Here is a 17,188-nt window from a genome sequence, read left to right as displayed (position 1 = left end):
GTTCCACTGCTGCGATGCTCTTTGTCTCAGCTGTGTCTGTCTGTCGTCTACCTTGTTGACTCTACTACCAATCGTCTTCGTACCTGTGCCAATTCCAAACTCTAGATGCATCCTTGTCTCGCCCGTTGGTTCCTCCAGATGGCGCTACAGTATTCAATTTTGCTCTCTTCCTTTTCTTGTTTGTCCATTTATTCCAGCTCGTTATGCACATTTGGATCCTAACCCCTTTCGGCCGGACCTTACTCGTGATGTTGATGCCTCGCCTTTTATCTCTGCCCAAGGTTTATTAACTTGCACCTCTTCACGTCTCATGTTGTCAAAGCAGTTCCGCCACTGATATCTCCATGGGTCGGCCTCGACTAGCTATAAGTCTCCTCTGACTTTGTTAGCATGGACAACATTATGGAATTATTCTCTCTTATGCTTGACATAATGTTTGGCATCGTCCTTTACACCGCAAAGCTCCTTATCACTCCTTGTTAAATCGACTGATATAACCCTACTTTCTTTCTTATACGTGTTCCTTTTGTGCGATTTCTTCTGATGTTTTGGAGCATTTCCTCTATAGCTCTCCAAAAATAATAATAATAGTAATAAAAAAAGGCTTGATTGATAAAATGTTTGGAATGATTATTTTCATCTTTTGTCTCTGACAACAAATCAACTACAAAAAGCCCTATTCCATTTAGACTTCTCTAATTATCTGCTGTTCTCTGCCTGTCTCCTCAGCTATCGTAGTTGCGTCTACGTTGCTGGCTATATGGTAAGCAAACTGGTAGATATTGTCGTATTCCCATATGCTTTAAACATAATTCATATTCAATTTATAATAAATCAGAGCAGTGAATGCTTTACAAATACTTTTTACAATTTTTTTTTTATTATTTGGTCGTAACTAACTCCGCTCATCTAACACAATACCAGCTGTTTTAGTAGAGTTCCTGAAACAGTGACACATGAATGAAAAATAAACCAACTTAATAGATATAAACAGTTCGCTTGCATAACCAGGAACAGAACTTTATATTAAAATTGGCTTATACTAAATCTAAAGCTATAATTAATTTAAGTATTTTGAAATGGATATAAATACTAGGTGTAATAATATTAAATAAAAATATTCCTTTTTTCAGTCTCGTTGAGTTTTATAGTCTTTTTATTTTTACGAGATATTACATGTTCCTTTTGCTCTGACCTGGACGAAGCAATGCCTATAAGACATCATGCGCCCACTGCAGTCTTGTAAAATACAAATGAATAAAACATTGATTTGTGACTTATGGATTCAACTAAAATGTTTTTACCGACTTTATTAAGAGGAATAAACGTATGAGTATTTAATATATAATGAAGTGTTTTAAGTATTTAAAATAGACAAAGAAGAATTAACGAGACCGAACAATAGTTCTAAAGTCGAATACTTTTATTAAAGAAAGATTCCAAGGCTATTTATATTAGTTTGAGCAAGACCTGAGATTAAATGACAAGAGATAGTTACGACCGATATGATTTGACATGTATAAGAAAAATTTTATAAACTGATGTAAATAATCAACTGTTGAGATGAAAGTGAAACTTGGCTGTTCAGGGCAGTTGGTAATTATCAGGATCTACTCTTGTTCAAACACATTTGTAAAGATTTAGCTTAGAATGATAAGACTGTTATCTTATTGACATGTCAAAACATGACATATAATTAGAACAAAACAAAATTTTACCAAAGAATTGTTGGTATTAAATCCTATTAAAAGGGAGTTTTGAAGTTATTCAAGCAATTGCAGTTATATCTGTTTAGGATAGTTGGGTTTTAGGTAAAAGTAGTATAACAACAAAGATAAAGAAATACTGTTAGAACTTGGTATCTCTTTATTAAGTTAAGATAACTAAGATTGAATATGATTAATTCTACATGTAAAAAGTGAGAGTATTTATAGACATGATACGGATAAAGAATTAGGACAGATTTATGATCAATTTGACAGAATAGATGATTACTATTTCTAATTATTAGTTTAGCCTGTTCCTAGCTTGTATTGTCAATTATGCTATTGGGATGGTTTCAGGTAGCTCTGGGCGTAGGACTATTTAGGAGACGGTACGGATGAATATAAAATCCTCTAGTTCCGTGATTGGATATTACGGCTAATAATAATATCTCAGTCAGGATAAATGTTTTCATGATTAAAGATGATCCGGTAAGTAATTGTCATTCCTTATTCAACGTGCTCACATCATCAGTAAACTATTTTACAGCCATGTGTAATAAACGAAGATAAAAAGAAATAAAAAAGCACCAAAACGATAATTACTTTGAGATACTTTTTATTCTTGATTATATCCAAGTTAAAGCTATTCTTTTTTCAGTCAGGATTTAGGTGGGATATTTATATTCTTTTGAATGATAATTCATGGGGACGATTGAGTTAAATCAATTGGTTCTTTCTTGATGTTTCATTCTGGATTGGGGCATTGTCATCATATCTTGTTCCATGGAATCTTATCTTGTATAATTACAGTGACTCCCAAAACTGTCCCAATGTTTTGTAATTTTGTCTTTTACCGTCAATGGTGCGATTACTGATTGTGTAAAGTATGCCTTGTTGTACCTCATTTGAAAGCTGTGGTGGTGTACATGTACGTGGTACAGACTGCTTCTCAAGTTATGTAGCACAGACGGAGATAATGAATGTAAAAAATGACCGGTGCATTGGGACAGTTTTGGGAGCATATTGAAAAAATCACAATTTCTTTATTTATTTATTATTAATAGTTTGACAAATGTCCTTTATTTTAAATATACTTACGTATACGTTGTGACATACTTTCTGTAGCTTTTTATCACTCTTCCGGCATCATAAGCTCGTATCAAACTTGATTATACGTTCATAAAGCTCATTCATGCATTTTAGTACAGTTTCATAGTAATTAAGCCTCCTTTTCATCAATGATCACATGTTTTCCGTAGTTTTTAAGTCTGGAGATTGTTCAGGCCATTGTAAAACATTATAAAGTCGTTTTTGAGGGTACTACTTTACTACTTTTGGAGTATGATTAGGGTCGTTGTCATGCTGGCAAATCACCTGATGACGTTCGAAGCCTACTTTATCGACACCATATTCTATCGTACGCTCCAACTTACCTTCCAAGGTCTCTTTGTACATTGCTTTGTCCATATTACCATTGGTTTTGCACATCCAACCGACTCCAGCATAGGTAATGGCATTCCACAGCATGATATTGCATCCATCGTGTTTAACAGCAATCTTCACGTGATTGTCGTGTTTGGTCATTAATGATATCTTTATTTATTATTTTATTATTGATCTCAGTCCAGCCTACGTCAGACTATACAATTAATAGTCAGACGATATAATCCAGGGTCCATTCTAAATTATTAGTTCCTCTCCTTTTTTTCTTACTTAATAAATAGTAGTTGTTAGCTATTGACTTCCTACTGTTTTCATATTATAAGTACCAAATATCTCATTTTTTTCAATAAGCCACTCCAGCTACTACTACCACTACAACATGGCCGTCATCACCCGCAACAACCGCCCCACTCGCACATCTCGTGCTTCCATCTCTTCTGTCTCTTCTTTGTCCTCTGTTGTTTCTGAGGTTGCCTCCTCTTGTCCTGCTTCTCCTGTGGCCCCTGGCCTGGACAACTTTTCTGACCGTCCCGGGTCACCTTCCTACGTGGAAATGGTCACTGGTTCCCGTTCTCGTTCGCCTTCTCCTGCTGACTCAGCCAGTGGTGCTATAGGAGAGAGACTTAACTCTCTTTCCATAAAGAAGGACGAATCGTCCTCAGTACGTGGTGACGCCATTAGTCTGTCCACTGCTGAAGATGACGTTGTCATGGAGGATGCACCTCTGAACAACGCTCGCTGCGCCATTAGCGGTGAGAAAAAGAACGCCTCGCGTTCTTCTAAGTCTGTTTCGAAAAGTAAGAGCAGCATCCCTGAGAAGTTGAAACGCTTTAATCGTAAGTACGATGAGTGTGATATTTGAGGTTTTATAATATAAAAAGTACTAAGTCAATCAACAAATATAAAAATAAGTGAGACTCAAAGTAGATTGTCCTTTATTCAAGTTAAAAATATGAGGGTATTTATACTTTTCTAATCACGGCTAAATATTAATATTTACAGTATATGACTATTGATTATTAATCGATATTAGACAATGAGTTATTTATATGATTGGCATAGTTTAACATCTTCTTATCAAGAAGTAATTATTAATCCTGATCCAGGAACTTATTAGAATATTCTGGAGTGGATCGGGATTTTATTTGAAGTGGCGTAATACAATGTCCGATATTCCTAATTTGGAGGACCATTGTTCGTAGTAACTTACATTATTACTTTATTACATGTGTAAATACCACATGCTCCCAAAACTGTCCCAATGCACCGGTCATTTTTTACATTCATTATCTCCGTCTGTGCTACATAACTTGAGAAGCAGTCTGTACCACGTACATGTACACCACCACAGCTTTCAAATGAGGTACAACAAGGCATACTTTACACAATCAGTAATCGCACCATTGACGGTAAAAGACAAAATTACAAAACATTGGGACAGTTTTGGGAGTCACTGTATATTATAAATCGTTGTTCTAAGCTACTAGTGTTGCATTTATAAATAGTCATCCATGGAATCATTGTTTAAGACGGCACTTGTATTTTGTTCCTGAATGGTTATTGGGTTTGAGTAAACTCGGTTACTAAATAAGTACAGAAAGACTGAAACCTAATAATGGAGACAACAGGAGCTATTAAGGCACCAATCGGATTATCGACAGGATTATTTCTCAATCATTCGTTTAGATCAATAAAGTTACTATGCAAGAAAAACAATATTCTATTCTGACATACATAGTCTCAATGCAACTTAATACATTGGATCATAAAAGAGATTATGCAAAGACTCATTACTATAACAAGTTGGTATTATATATGCAAGACATTTATTACTCTTTATGATATAATTCATCGTCAGATCTTTATGATTCAACTATGCTAGTGTTGGAGATATTTGGTTTATAGCATAATTTATTATTTTATTATGTCTACCTATAACAATTTTGTGAGCCACTGTATACTTGTTTGCGGGTTTAGGTTTTTAAGTATGTAAGTTTTGTCGATAGTGACCACCAGATCTTGTTAATAGTAGATCAAACTTGTTAGAATAGGTTAAACTCTTGAGGTTTAGGAATAGGTTTACAATGAAGATTATTGACTTCAAGGGACTTCAGTATTTAAAATAGAACACAGACCAAAGGGTTTCAATTGAACACTTGATGGATTTATTGTTTTATAAAATAAAGAAAATATAAAAAGAATATAAAATTCAAAAGTAAAGTGAAGTGAAGTAAAAATAGGGATAAGATATAAGGGTATTTATATTGTAATTTTTATTGCTTTAATGGCTTGAGACTTGAATAGGCTTTTAGATTGATAATAGAGTTGATAAGAAGATTTGATAAGAGTTTCTAAAGGCAGATTCGTCGCTAATAGTGACCATCAGATCTTGTTGAGTTGATCAGACTTGTTTGTAGTAATTTAATAAGAGATTTGAAAGTGTTTACAATGAAGATAATTGGCTTCAAGGGACTTGTCTTGATTGTGTTTTAAGAGTATTATACCAAAAGATTCAGGGATAAAGATACTTGATTTATTGGTTATTTATATAAAAAAGAATATAAGATAAGTGAAGTTAAGATAAGTAAAGTTTTCAAAAAAGAGAATAAAAAGCTAGGCTTTTTATAAGCAAAAAATATAAAGTTCAATTTTTACAAAAGTAAAAATATTGACGAAGGTTAAAAAATCTTGAAGTGGTTAAAAATATTTCAAAAGGTTAAAAAAATATCAAAAAGCAAAAAATATATCAAATGGTTAAAAATTTGTCAAATAGGTAAAATAATGACAATTTGTAAAGTGATTTACAAAACGTCAAAAATTAAAACTTGAAGGTTTCGGCGTTCACATCTTCATAATCATAGCTATAATATGTTTTTGGTTTTCAAGCAAAAGAGTTGATACTCCGTTTTCAAATAGGTTGTTACGCAAAAGTTCATTTTCTAACTGGCGTGGTACTAAAAAAACTTGACTGTTGTGATGATTGGATTTTGTAAGGTTTTTGTAGTATAAATAGGTTTGTACTGAATAAGTCTTGATATAAGATCAAAGGTTTAGATAGGATTTGATTCCAAAAAGAGTAATAGATTGAATATAAGTTTGCTTGTAATAAGTGACCACCAGATCTTGTTAAGTAGATCAAACTGTTTTGAGTAAAGTAAAATAAAAAGATAATATAAAAGGGAATTACAATGCAGTGTATATGCTTCAAGGGACTTCTTGTTCTTGATGTTAAGTAAAATAAAAGAAAAATAAAAGAGGTTTACTTTCAATGATATTTATTTGAAATAATCAAAAAGTAAAATGAAGTAAGTAAAAAGTAAGTAGGTAAAGTATAAGAAATATTGAAGTTATTTATATGCTTTTGGTTTTTCTGATTATATGCTGTTTTTGATGATTTTATGGATATTCTATATTTTTTTGTATTTTTCTGGATTTATCTGTATTCATACGTACAGTAGGTCAAAAAACTGCTGCAAGGAATTGCAAAATTCCGGTTTTACAGCTGGTTTTCCATGGGTACTGCACCAAACTATCCCAAATTTTGACTGTTTGTACCTCAATGGAAAGTGCATTTATTCGTCGATTATCGGATATGGGCAATGGTTATTGGTGGAATTTGAGATCGCTAAAGGTAGTATTATGAACATCCGACATTTTTTACTTGTTCAGATATGTTTGAAATGACGAATTTTAATACGACCCAACCGGTTGCTATCATAATTTTTCACATTCTTGACATGATTAGAATGTTGCCAGTATATAAAAGCGCTTACAATTCCTTTATTTTAAATTTTATATTTCCTTACTTAAATTATTTCTCTTTTTTACCTTATTACCAATCGCATGCCTAAACGACTGCCAGAAGGAAAAGTAGACGATCTCAAGCAAGCATTAACTGGATCCACATCAACGTACGATATTGCTAAAGAAATTGGAGTACATGAATCAACTGTCAGTAGATACTCTAGACGGTTGTTTCCAAATAGGACAAAAAGCATAGGTGGTAGACCTACAGTAGTCTCCAAAGTGACGAAGCGGTTAATAAAAAGAAAAGTCATTGAAGGGGTTTTAAAGACTGCCAAAGAGGTACACCGGGAGCTGGTTCAACTTGGCTACGATATCTCATACCAGTCAGCAATTAACGTACTGAAATCAATGGAGTTCCATTCTTCAATAAAAAAAAAGAAGCCGTTTTTGACAAAAGCTCATATGCAGCATCGATTAGAATGGGCCAAGAAGCATCAGGATTGGGCAGTAGAAGAATGGCGAAAAGTCGTCTTTTCTGATGAAACCAAGATCAACGTATGGGGCTCTGATGGCTGTAAGTATTGTTGTAGAACAGAGTCTGATCATAACGGACATTGAATAATCACAACTAAAAGAAGTATATTAAAATTGATAAAAGATAATAATCTAAATCTTTATTAAATAAAATATATTCTTCTTCTTTTTATATAAAACTATCACTATTAGATTCATTCTATAAAGTAAACATGAACACTAAATAAGTCATGATCTTTACTATTCATCATTTCTGTAAATGAATAATAATGGATCAGGTACCTAGTCAACTTTGATCTGACTGGAGGCATTTCATATAAATATATCTTTCCTCTCAATGAAGACGGGACAACTCTCCCAGATCAGTTAAAGAACAATAAGATCTATAAAAACAACGAATTAAAAATTTTCATAATCGATTCAGTGATCACTATTCAATCAAACGTGTCAATGATTGGATCTATGCTCATAACTACTCATTTACCCGCCAATTGATAGAAGAATATAAATAGTAGACTTTGTAATGATTTCATTTTAACAATTAAGATTGTCTTAAATAAAGTTCAGTCTCAAAAAGTATTCTTTTGGTTTATCTTTGTTATTTCTTTTACTTTACCAGAACATAACAAGTATTGTTGGAAAAGACCAAATGATCCTCTTCAACCGCATCATCTAGAACTTACAGTCAAGCATGGAGCAGGCAAATTGATGATGTGGGGCTGTATAACTTCTGAAGGACCAGGATATGCTTGTCAAATTTACGATGGGAACATGAACGCGAATGTTTATCAGCATATATTGGACACTACGCTTCGTGATACTATGCAATACTACAATTTCAACTGGTCCAACGTTTACTTTCAGCATGATAATGATCCAAAGCACAAGGCAAAATCTACAATAGACTGGTTAGATAATCATCAAGTGCGGTATATTAGCGATTGGCCAGCTCAGAGTCCGGACTTAAATCCAATAGAACACGTATGGCATCAATTGAAGTTGAAGCTCAGCTGTTACGAACGTAGAGCAAAGAATACGGATGAGCTTTGGGAACGAGTAGAAAAAGTATGGAGTGGCTTTGACAAAGATCTTTGCCAAAGGTATATCGATAGCATGCCGGCAAGAATTCAAGAGGTTATTAATAAAAAAGGAGGGTCAACTAAATATTAATAAATAAATTCATTCCGTTCAAATTTTCGTTTTTCCAAATTTTCAAATTGCGCATCTCATACTTCCTTCAATACTTATCCAATAGGGCTTAAACTCTTTCGGATTTCTCAAGACATGTAGAAGATTTACTATGTGGGAACAGAGGCAGTTTGTGCCATTGTAACAGGATGTGCGCTACAAAAACCAAGAAAAATGGATTCCTTGCAGCAGTTTTTTGACCTACTGTATTTGTTTGTATGTTCCTGGATTTAAACTAATTGGAGAGAGAAAAGTCGAATGCTGCCAAAGTTTGCTGCATTGTGTTACACTGTAAGGTTCGTTAGGCTTTCGGGTTTCGATAGATTTGATATAAGTTGTTGAGATAAAGTTTTAGTAATTGAATAAAGTATTGGATAAAGTAAGTTCCAAATAGAGTAGATAATTCGAGTTATAAGTTCGCTTGTGTATAGTGACCACCAGATCTTGTTAAGTGGATCAAACTTGATCTGTAAAGTAAGATGTAAAGAAATGTAATAAAAATATAAAATGAATACAATGAAGATAATTTGCTTCAAGGGAATTCGACTTGTTTGTAATAAATTAAGAAAAATAGATTTGTCTTTTAAGAGACTATTTATTGAATAAAAGTGAATATCAGTGAACTGAGGTAAATTGAAATAAAAGATATAGGGATATTTATATAAAAATAATAGAGGGAAAAGAAAAAGAAATAAGGTTGATATTTTTACTTGAGTCGATGTTGTGTATTTCAGTTAAATTACTGAAGTAAGTCGATTTCAAAGTCAGTTGTACCGTTGTAATGATTTGGTTTATAGTAGTTTCTCTGTTTGGGAGTGTTGAGTTAAGGTTTAAATAAACAGATTTGGGTGTAATTGATATAAGAGTTGCTTTTATATGAGTCAGATTTGGTTTGATTCGCTTGTTATAGTGACCACCAGACCTTGTAAAGTAGATCAGACTGTTTTGATAAAGGTAAAATAAAAAAAAAGATAAAAAGATAAATAAAAGGGGGTTTTACAATGAAGTATGATAGCTTCAAGGGACTTCTTGTTCTTGATGTTAAATAAAATAAGAGATAATTTGCCTCTTTAAAAGAATATTTATTTGATAAAAAGAAAAAGTAAAATAAGAAGTGAAGTAAGTAAGAAGTTAATAAGAAGTGAAGTATTTTTGTGATTATTATTTGGAGTTATTTATATGTTTTTGGATTTTATGCTTTTGTTCTGTTTTTGGTATTTTGGGTGGTTGTTATAAGATAAGAGGCGGTTGTTGTATAGTGTAAGGTGGTCGTTGCAAACTGTAAGGCGTTCGTTATAAACTGCAACGATTTAAATTCCGCCGTTTTGTTCTTGCGTGTTACACCGTCCAAAATTTTATAGATGTCTTCATCATTCTCGTTACAATGTTATTTTGTAGTATGGTTGGTTTAGTTTGAGTGTTTTAGAGAAGTTTTTCTTGAAATTTTTAAGATAAGGTACTGTAGTGACCACCAGATCTTTTAATTAAGATCAAATAAAGGTAAAGATAAAAAAAAAATAAAGGGATCAGGAACTTTTTATGAGAAGGTTGCCTGTTTATTGAATAAAATATATAAAATAAAATGTGAGTAGAACTGTACTGTCCTTTTTCTTCATCTAAATAGTTGGGATATTTATATTGTTAAATTTTTTTTTTTTCTCTTTTTGACTTTTTTCATTTTTTTGACTTCTTTCATTTTCTTGACTTTTTTCATTTTTTTGACTTTTTTCATTTTTTTGACCTTTCTCATTTTTTGACTTTTTTCATTTTTTGACTTCTTTGTCACAGATCGTCGGACCACGGGAAGAATCGTCCTCGATTCTTGACCAAGCGTCTGTTTGTTTGATTTTTAAAGATAAGGCACGGAAGAGACTATAACCAGGTACAATTGTTTTAAGGGCTGTTTGTTTTGCTGCTATGTAAATGGTTACTGATTCTGGAGTAGGCTTTGGCCTTCTGAACTTGAAGTGGGCCCATCGCGATACATTTAATGATATAAGTTCACAAAGAGAGTCCTTTAGTTCTTGCAAACGTTCAATTTCTCTTATAGCCGCCTTATATTGTTCATATTGGTTTTGAATAAGCGCTTCAATGTTCATTAACAATTCAAAATCATCTTCTATTTCCCAATTGGCTTCTTGGTCTTCCTGATTATGTCCTTCTAACATTGCCTTGATTCCCTCTACAGTGTAAATTGCATATTCTTCCCTTGTAAATGTGATACCATCGATTTCATATGTAAGATTCGTAGGTCCAATATTACAATCTTCCCACATTATTAAAAAATCGTTCATTACTGTTAAAGCTGCTTCATAGCCTTGTTCTTGATATACCTTCTTGATGTAAGTATCCATATCCATGGAAAATGCATTGTTGTTCTGGTTAACCATTGATACGGGGACTTGTTCGTTTGTTTTGTTCATTGAAATAAAATATAGCTTTTCCATTTTTTTTTCTCTATTTATATACTTTTTTTTTGTATTGCTGATTGATACTAGTCACATGTTGTTTCATCTTAATGAAATAACTCCTTTGTTTGTTCATCTAATTTGGTCATGACATGTCTCAGGTTTTCTTGACACCATTGCACTTTTGGTAACAGGTACGGTTTCATTCTGTTTCCGTGTACCCTTCTTAATTTGGTATCTTCTGGATTCATGCTCTTGATGTGATACGTGCCTTTGCCTAATATGTGTTGTACAACATAAGGTCCTTCCCACTTGTCTTGTAACTTTGCTGACCAAGATGTGGATAAGTAATCTTTATAGATGAGTACCAAGTCTCCTAGTCTAAATGGAGGTTTCAGTTCTTTGCGTTCATCTAATATCTTGTTTTCTATCTGCTTCTTCTGTGATTCTTGCGTTTGGCGTATATTTTGCGCTGCAACTTTTCTTATGTTACTGAGATTATGTATTTGATGGATTGTCCTATGTTTCAGAATGGCTTCAAACTTTGGTGAATTTCGTTCGTATATATGATAGTCCATGTCAAATGGCGTTTTTGGTTCGTAACCGTAGAGTAGGAAGAATGGCGTTTGTTGTGTAGATGCTTGTTTAATTGTTCGATAAGCGAAAAGTGCCGCTGGTAAATATTGATCCCAGTCTTCTTTTTCGTCCACACTTCTTTTCTGTAATATTTGTCCTAACGTTCTGTTGAAACGTTCTATCAACCCGTTACTTTGTGGGTTATAAGGTGTAGTTGTTTTATGAATAATTGAATATGTTCTGCAAACTTGCTGATAAACGGCTTGCCATTATCGGAAATTATAATAGTTGGACATCCATGTCTACATATGATCTCTTCGTATAAGAACAGTGAAATTTCGGAAGCTGTTTGAAAACGGATAGGTCTAGCTTCAACGTATTTGGTGAGGTAGTCAATTGCTGCGATAATATATCGATATCCAGCTCTAGACGCTTGTACATGCTTAACATCTAATGCTATTCGATCAAAAGGTTTTGTAGATACTGGCACAGGGTATAATTCTTCATTCAGAGATTTCTTTCCATACTTTTGACATCTATGACATTTCTTTACGTATTCCATTATATCTTTAGTCATGTTGTCCCAGTAATAACGTGATGCTATTTTGTGCAATGTGTTGTTATAAGCCATGTGTCCACCTAGAGGATGCTGATGGTATGTATACATGATTTCTTCTGCTTCTTGTTTATTCATTACTTTCCGTATAATACCATTCTCAGTATTATAACGATAAAGTGTGTTTTGGTATATGGTGAACTTGTGTGCTTCTTTTTGTAGGTATTTTGCTTGCTTCTTTGAAATACCTTCTGGCAATTTCAAGCCTTGTAAATATTGTTTCAGCATGTCTATTTGTTTTTGTTCCATTTTTTTTTGTTGAATAAAGTTTTTGTGTTACTAATCGTTATTTGTGATACTGTATCTATTGTTTGATGTTTCAGGGTTCTTTTTGATAATGTGATGTATTCTAAATTTGTAAAATTTCCATTTTTCTAATCTCGGTGTTTTCGGTTGTATGAAAATTTTCGTTTTCTGAAATTTGGGGGCCGTGCTCCTCGAATGATTTTTTTTTTTTTTGTGTTGTTTTTGGATTTTTGTTGTTTTAGGTATCATCTTCCCTCCCATCCTCCTATTGATGAATAGTAATATATATGTTGGTAATAATAGTTGTAAAGTTATAGTCGTCTAATATCCTAGTCTTGACAAGAAATCTGCACTTTCATTGACACGTCCAGGTCGATACTTGATATCAAAGTCGTACTCTGACAATGTGACAATCCATCGTGCGATAAGTCCGGTGGGGTTTGGTGTTTTCAGTAAACCAGTTAAGGCTGAATGATCAGTAATGATCATAAATTTCTTTCCATGTAAATAAGGTCGAAACAGTTTTACAGCCCAAATGACGGCTAAGCATTCTAGTTTTGTAGGTGCGTAGTTAGCCTCGTTTGGCTTGAGACCTCGACTTGCAAATACAACCGGATGTTCTTTTCCATCTTCATCTAACTGTGACAATACACATCCTAGTCCTAATTTTGATGCGTCCGTTACTAAAATGAACTCCTTGTTGAAGTCTGGTCTTGCTAATACAGGTGCTGTGGTTAGCAACTTTTTGAGTGTTTCGAATGATTCTGTTGTTTGTTGTGTCCACGGGATCTTCTTCTTTGTTTTCGTCTGGTCGTGCAAAGGTCTAGCTATCGCTGCGAAATCCTTAATGAAACGTCTATAGTATGATGCAATTCCTAAGAATGACCTGACTTGAGTTGTAGTTGTTGGTTGTGGATATTCGACTATCTTCTTTATCTTTTCTGGATCTGTATGTATACCATCTTTGGTTACGATATATCCAAGAAATTTTAAATGATCTTTAAAGAAAAAGCATTTTTCCGGGTTGAGCTTCAGGTTTGCTGTTTCTACACACTGGAATACTAGTTCTAAGTGTTGGAGATGTTCTTGATCGTTGTTTGAGTATACATTTAAGTCGTCGATATAAGCTACTAAGCATTTATTGATCAATGATCGAAAACATAGATCTATCAATCTTTGGAAAGTGGCTGGAGAGTTTACTAAACCCATAGGTAAGGTATTGTAATGATATGTTCCAAATTTGGTAGTAAATGCTGTCAGCTCTTTGCTTGATTCGTCTAAGGGTACTTGATGAAATCCAGCTCGCATGTCAAGTGCTGAGAACACTTTGGCTTTTCCTAGCGTATCTAATAGATCGTCTATTCTTGGTAAAGGATATGCATCCTTCTTTGTTACTGTGTTGAGCTTTCGGTAGTCGATTACCATTCTATATTCACCGTTTTTCTTCTTTACTAAGATAACTGGCGCAGCCCAAGGACTATTTGATGGGGATATTACTCCTAACTTGCAATACTTGTCCAATTCCTTTTGAAGATATTCCGCTTCTAAGGGGCTGATTCGATATGGTCTATGGCTGATTGGCATTGTATCTTCTTGTATAATAATCTTGTGATTTATAACGTCTGTTCGTCCTATGGTATCATTATTCCAATCGAATACATGATCGTATCTACTGAGTAGAGCTCGCAGTTGCTTTCGAATGTCAGATGGTAATTCTCCTATTTCCAGTTTTTCATATAATGCAGTATCCAACAGTTTATGTTTCGTTTTGTGCTTGTTTCTAATATCACTAGTTCCTATTGTACATAGATCGTGATTCGTTTGTAAAGTATAGGCTGATATGACTTTATCTCGATGTAAATTGTATCGTTCTAATATTCCTAGCTCTTCTTCTGGTTCTACGATAATTACTTCATTGGTGCGATTAAAGAGTCGTATTTCAACTGTCCGCTTATTCACAATTAGGGTAGAACATGTATCAAAGTATCCGCTAGCATTATTTAGCTTAGGGTGAGTTGTTTCAAAGTGATAAATCAAATCGGGTATTTCTTTTTCTGGTTTGTCCAATGTTAAGGTCATCGATGAGTTAGCTGGTATTGTTAATCCGGATGCTGTAGCTTGTATGAAGTGAGATTCTTTGAAATTTGTTATAGTAACTTCCTCTTTTGTTCCATCTTCTAATACTAATAGAGACTGATTTTCTTTTTCATCATCTGTTATTTCCTCTTCAGTGTCATTTTCTGAGCTTTCTTCTTCTTCTGATTCAGTTTCTTCAATATCATCGTCATAACTATCATCGGATTGTTCTTCATCAGATTGCTCTAACTTGTTATTGGTTAGGCTAACTGGGGGTTGATATGTCTGCTGATAAGACCTCATTTTTGGCAATACAACGTTCTTCCGTTCGTAATATATGGGTAGTTTGGCCTTTTGATGTTTGTATTTGACCTTCAAGGTTAAGGTGTCAAAGTCAATTCTTGCTTTTGCACGGTTTAACCAATTGTTTCCCAGGATAAGGTGTGTAGGGCATGATGGTAATACTTCAATGGTACATGGAATAACCATATCATCTTTTATTCCAATTGGTACATCATATATCAATCCAAGACCTGTCTGCTTTGAGCCATTTCCTAGAGTGAAAATGCTGTCTGATGCTGAATCTATTTCTAATCCTAGGGCATCTGCTAAAGCCTTCGACATACATGTTTTTGCAGCACCACTATCGACTAATGCTTTTATGTTTTTGTCGCCAATGCTTACGGTTGAATACACAGCGGTTGTGTTTAATTCTTCATCCTCCAGTAATGCCATGATTTGTTGTAATTGCTGGGATGCTTGATCTTGTTTTGGCTTTCGTTTTGGTCTACACTCGCTTACAAGTTTTCTTCTTAATGCAGGTGCTACTGTAATTAAATCACCTATATCTATGTCGGCTTTGTGTCGTAACACATCTGATACAATGTCGTATTTGATGTCAGGTTGTGTTCTTTTTATTCTAGGTGCCTTATGCTTCTGCTTTTCTTGTATAGGCAAGTCCATGTCAACTTCAATGTTTTGTGGTTGCATTGATACCTTTGGTCTAGTTGTCGGATGAACTTCTTCGATATGACTTCTTGTTGTTACTCGTTTCGTCACAGAAGGTCCTGCTACTTGCTTTCCTTTGTCCTTAGCTTATCTATTTTTTGGATATGGGGTTGCGGTTCCGACTTCAGGAGGTTTTTCCGGTCTGATAGCTGCATATAGATCTTTATTATGCTTTGAGTTTTTATTTTCCGTTTCTGTTAATAAGGCGTTTAGTTGATGCTGTTGTGTATTATTAATGGGTTTTGTATTATTTTGGGTGTTTGATTGACCATTTCCTTGTTTAAAGGCAACCGACCCATTTAGTTTTTTGACGGTTGTTTTGTATTGGAAGTTTGTTGCTGCACGTTGTTATTGTCCATTTGTGTGTTGTACCTATTATTGTTGTTGTAGTTATTGCTGTATCTTCCATACCTATTGTTGCCATTATTGTTGCCATTATTGTTGCTACTGTTGTTGTTATAATCGTTGTAATTGCTGCTATTGTTGTAACGATTATTGCGGTTGTAATTTCTGGCAGGTTGTTGATATTGTTGATGATTGTTGAACTCCATACGAATAGTCTTTTGAATAAGGTCCACTAGATCCTGCTGTTGATTAGTCTCCATAATTTGCTGATGGTTGTAAGTTTGCTGAGATCTATGATGATTACGATTACCGTGTTGTTGACTTGGATAACCTTTAGAAGTATCCATAGCTGCTAACTGGTTGATAGCAAGCATGTTATGATCGTTTGAATTGTATACTGGCATATTAGTATGTTGAACTTCTCGGTAAGGTAAGACTGGTACACCATATTCATAATCGTCAATAAGTTCGATGTTATGATTTGGGGGTGTATGATGCGGCTGATAATAGCTGTCACTGGGATAGACCAAAGCTTGGTTTGCATTTCTTGGGATAAAGGGATTATCTACCATAGCAATTCTACGTGGTCTATTTGCGTTCCACCATCCTTCTGCGTGGTTCATCCAATCCTTTAGTGTCTTTGAGCTACTTTGTATGCAGAATCTTTTGATTTCTGGCTGTAAACCAGCTCTAATTCGGCTTTCGATTACAGCTTCATCTTCGATATTGGCAAGATCAGCTGCTTCCCTTAGTCTAGCTAAGAAGATACGGGGGTGTTCTTGTTCTCCTTGAATCATATCATTAAATTCCAATTCATAGTTTTGGATGAGCTCTGCTGTGACATATTGACTTCTAAGAGCTTCAATTGCTTGTTCGTATTTGACGTCGGGAAGTTTCTTGAGTATGTCTTTTTCAAAAAAGACTTTTGCAGCACCTTTAAGTAAAGATCTGAGAATTGCGAGTTTACGGGCGTCATGTACATTATTGATAGCAAGATAAGATTCGAGTCTTTCTAGGAAGTAGCGAAAATCTTCGCCTTCATATCCATGAAAGCCAACGGGTACAGGTTTATAGTTATAATTATTGGCCAACGCGATATGTCCGGTATTGTAAGTCGCCATTTTAGATGTTATTGAGTTTGTAAATAAGTTGTTTGAGTGCTTGAGCAAGTAAATTCTTGTGAGTTAAGGTTTTGTAAGTTTTGATTTGTTGATTCTTGAGTATTTTCAATTATAGTGTAATTGACCCTCGTAGTGACCACCAAATGTTATTTTGTAGTATGGTTGGTTTAGTTT

The 17,188-nt window shown here is 34.2% G+C and overlaps 6 protein-coding genes across 6 annotated transcripts; 2 read left to right on the top strand and 4 right to left on the bottom strand.

The window, feature by feature from the left end:
- Positions 1 to 3,026: 3,026 nt before the first annotated feature.
- On the bottom strand, positions 3,027 to 3,173 carry RO3G_14633 (uncharacterized protein; the record flags this gene model as incomplete). The annotated part of the gene is made up of 1 exon (XM_067669217.1): positions 3,027 to 3,173. One exon carries the CDS (start codon positions 3,171 to 3,173, stop codon positions 3,027 to 3,029), a length of 147 nt encoding a protein of 48 aa, XP_067525318.1.
- Positions 3,174 to 3,528: 355 nt separating this feature from the next.
- On the top strand, positions 3,529 to 4,011 carry RO3G_14632 (uncharacterized protein; the record flags this gene model as incomplete). Its single annotated transcript, XM_067669216.1, has 1 exon — positions 3,529 to 4,011. One exon carries the CDS (start codon positions 3,529 to 3,531, stop codon positions 4,009 to 4,011), a length of 483 nt encoding a protein of 160 aa, XP_067525317.1.
- Positions 4,012 to 7,358: 3,347 nt separating this feature from the next.
- Positions 7,359 to 7,657, top strand: RO3G_14631 (uncharacterized protein; the record flags this gene model as incomplete). Its single annotated transcript, XM_067669215.1, has 2 exons — positions 7,359 to 7,470; positions 7,623 to 7,657. 2 exons carry the CDS (start codon positions 7,359 to 7,361, stop codon positions 7,655 to 7,657), a joined length of 147 nt encoding a protein of 48 aa, XP_067525316.1.
- Positions 7,658 to 10,381: 2,724 nt separating this feature from the next.
- RO3G_14630 (uncharacterized protein) lies at positions 10,382 to 11,065 on the bottom strand (the record flags this gene model as incomplete). The annotated part of the gene is made up of 1 exon (XM_067669214.1): positions 10,382 to 11,065. One exon carries the CDS (start codon positions 11,063 to 11,065, stop codon positions 10,382 to 10,384), a length of 684 nt encoding a protein of 227 aa, XP_067525315.1.
- Positions 11,066 to 12,785: 1,720 nt separating this feature from the next.
- On the bottom strand, positions 12,786 to 13,889 carry RO3G_14629 (uncharacterized protein; the record flags this gene model as incomplete). Its single annotated transcript, XM_067669213.1, has 1 exon — positions 12,786 to 13,889. The coding sequence occupies one exon, from the start codon at positions 13,887 to 13,889 to the stop codon at positions 12,786 to 12,788; it is 1,104 nt and encodes a 367-aa protein (XP_067525314.1).
- Positions 13,890 to 15,847: 1,958 nt separating this feature from the next.
- On the bottom strand, positions 15,848 to 17,014 carry RO3G_14628 (uncharacterized protein; the record flags this gene model as incomplete). Its single annotated transcript, XM_067669212.1, has 2 exons — positions 15,848 to 15,920; positions 15,960 to 17,014. The coding sequence occupies 2 exons, from the start codon at positions 17,012 to 17,014 to the stop codon at positions 15,848 to 15,850; spliced, it is 1,128 nt and encodes a 375-aa protein (XP_067525313.1).
- Between the last annotated feature and the right edge of the window lie 174 nt (positions 17,015 to 17,188).

The sequence above is a fragment of the Rhizopus delemar genome, genomic scaffold (assembly GCF_000149305.1).
Source record: "Rhizopus delemar RA 99-880 supercont3.14 genomic scaffold, whole genome shotgun sequence".
NCBI lineage: Eukaryota > Fungi > Mucoromycota > Mucoromycetes > Mucorales > Rhizopodaceae > Rhizopus > Rhizopus delemar.
Note: the sequence above shows the minus strand (reverse complement) of the source record. Positions and strands in the feature narration are given on the sequence as shown.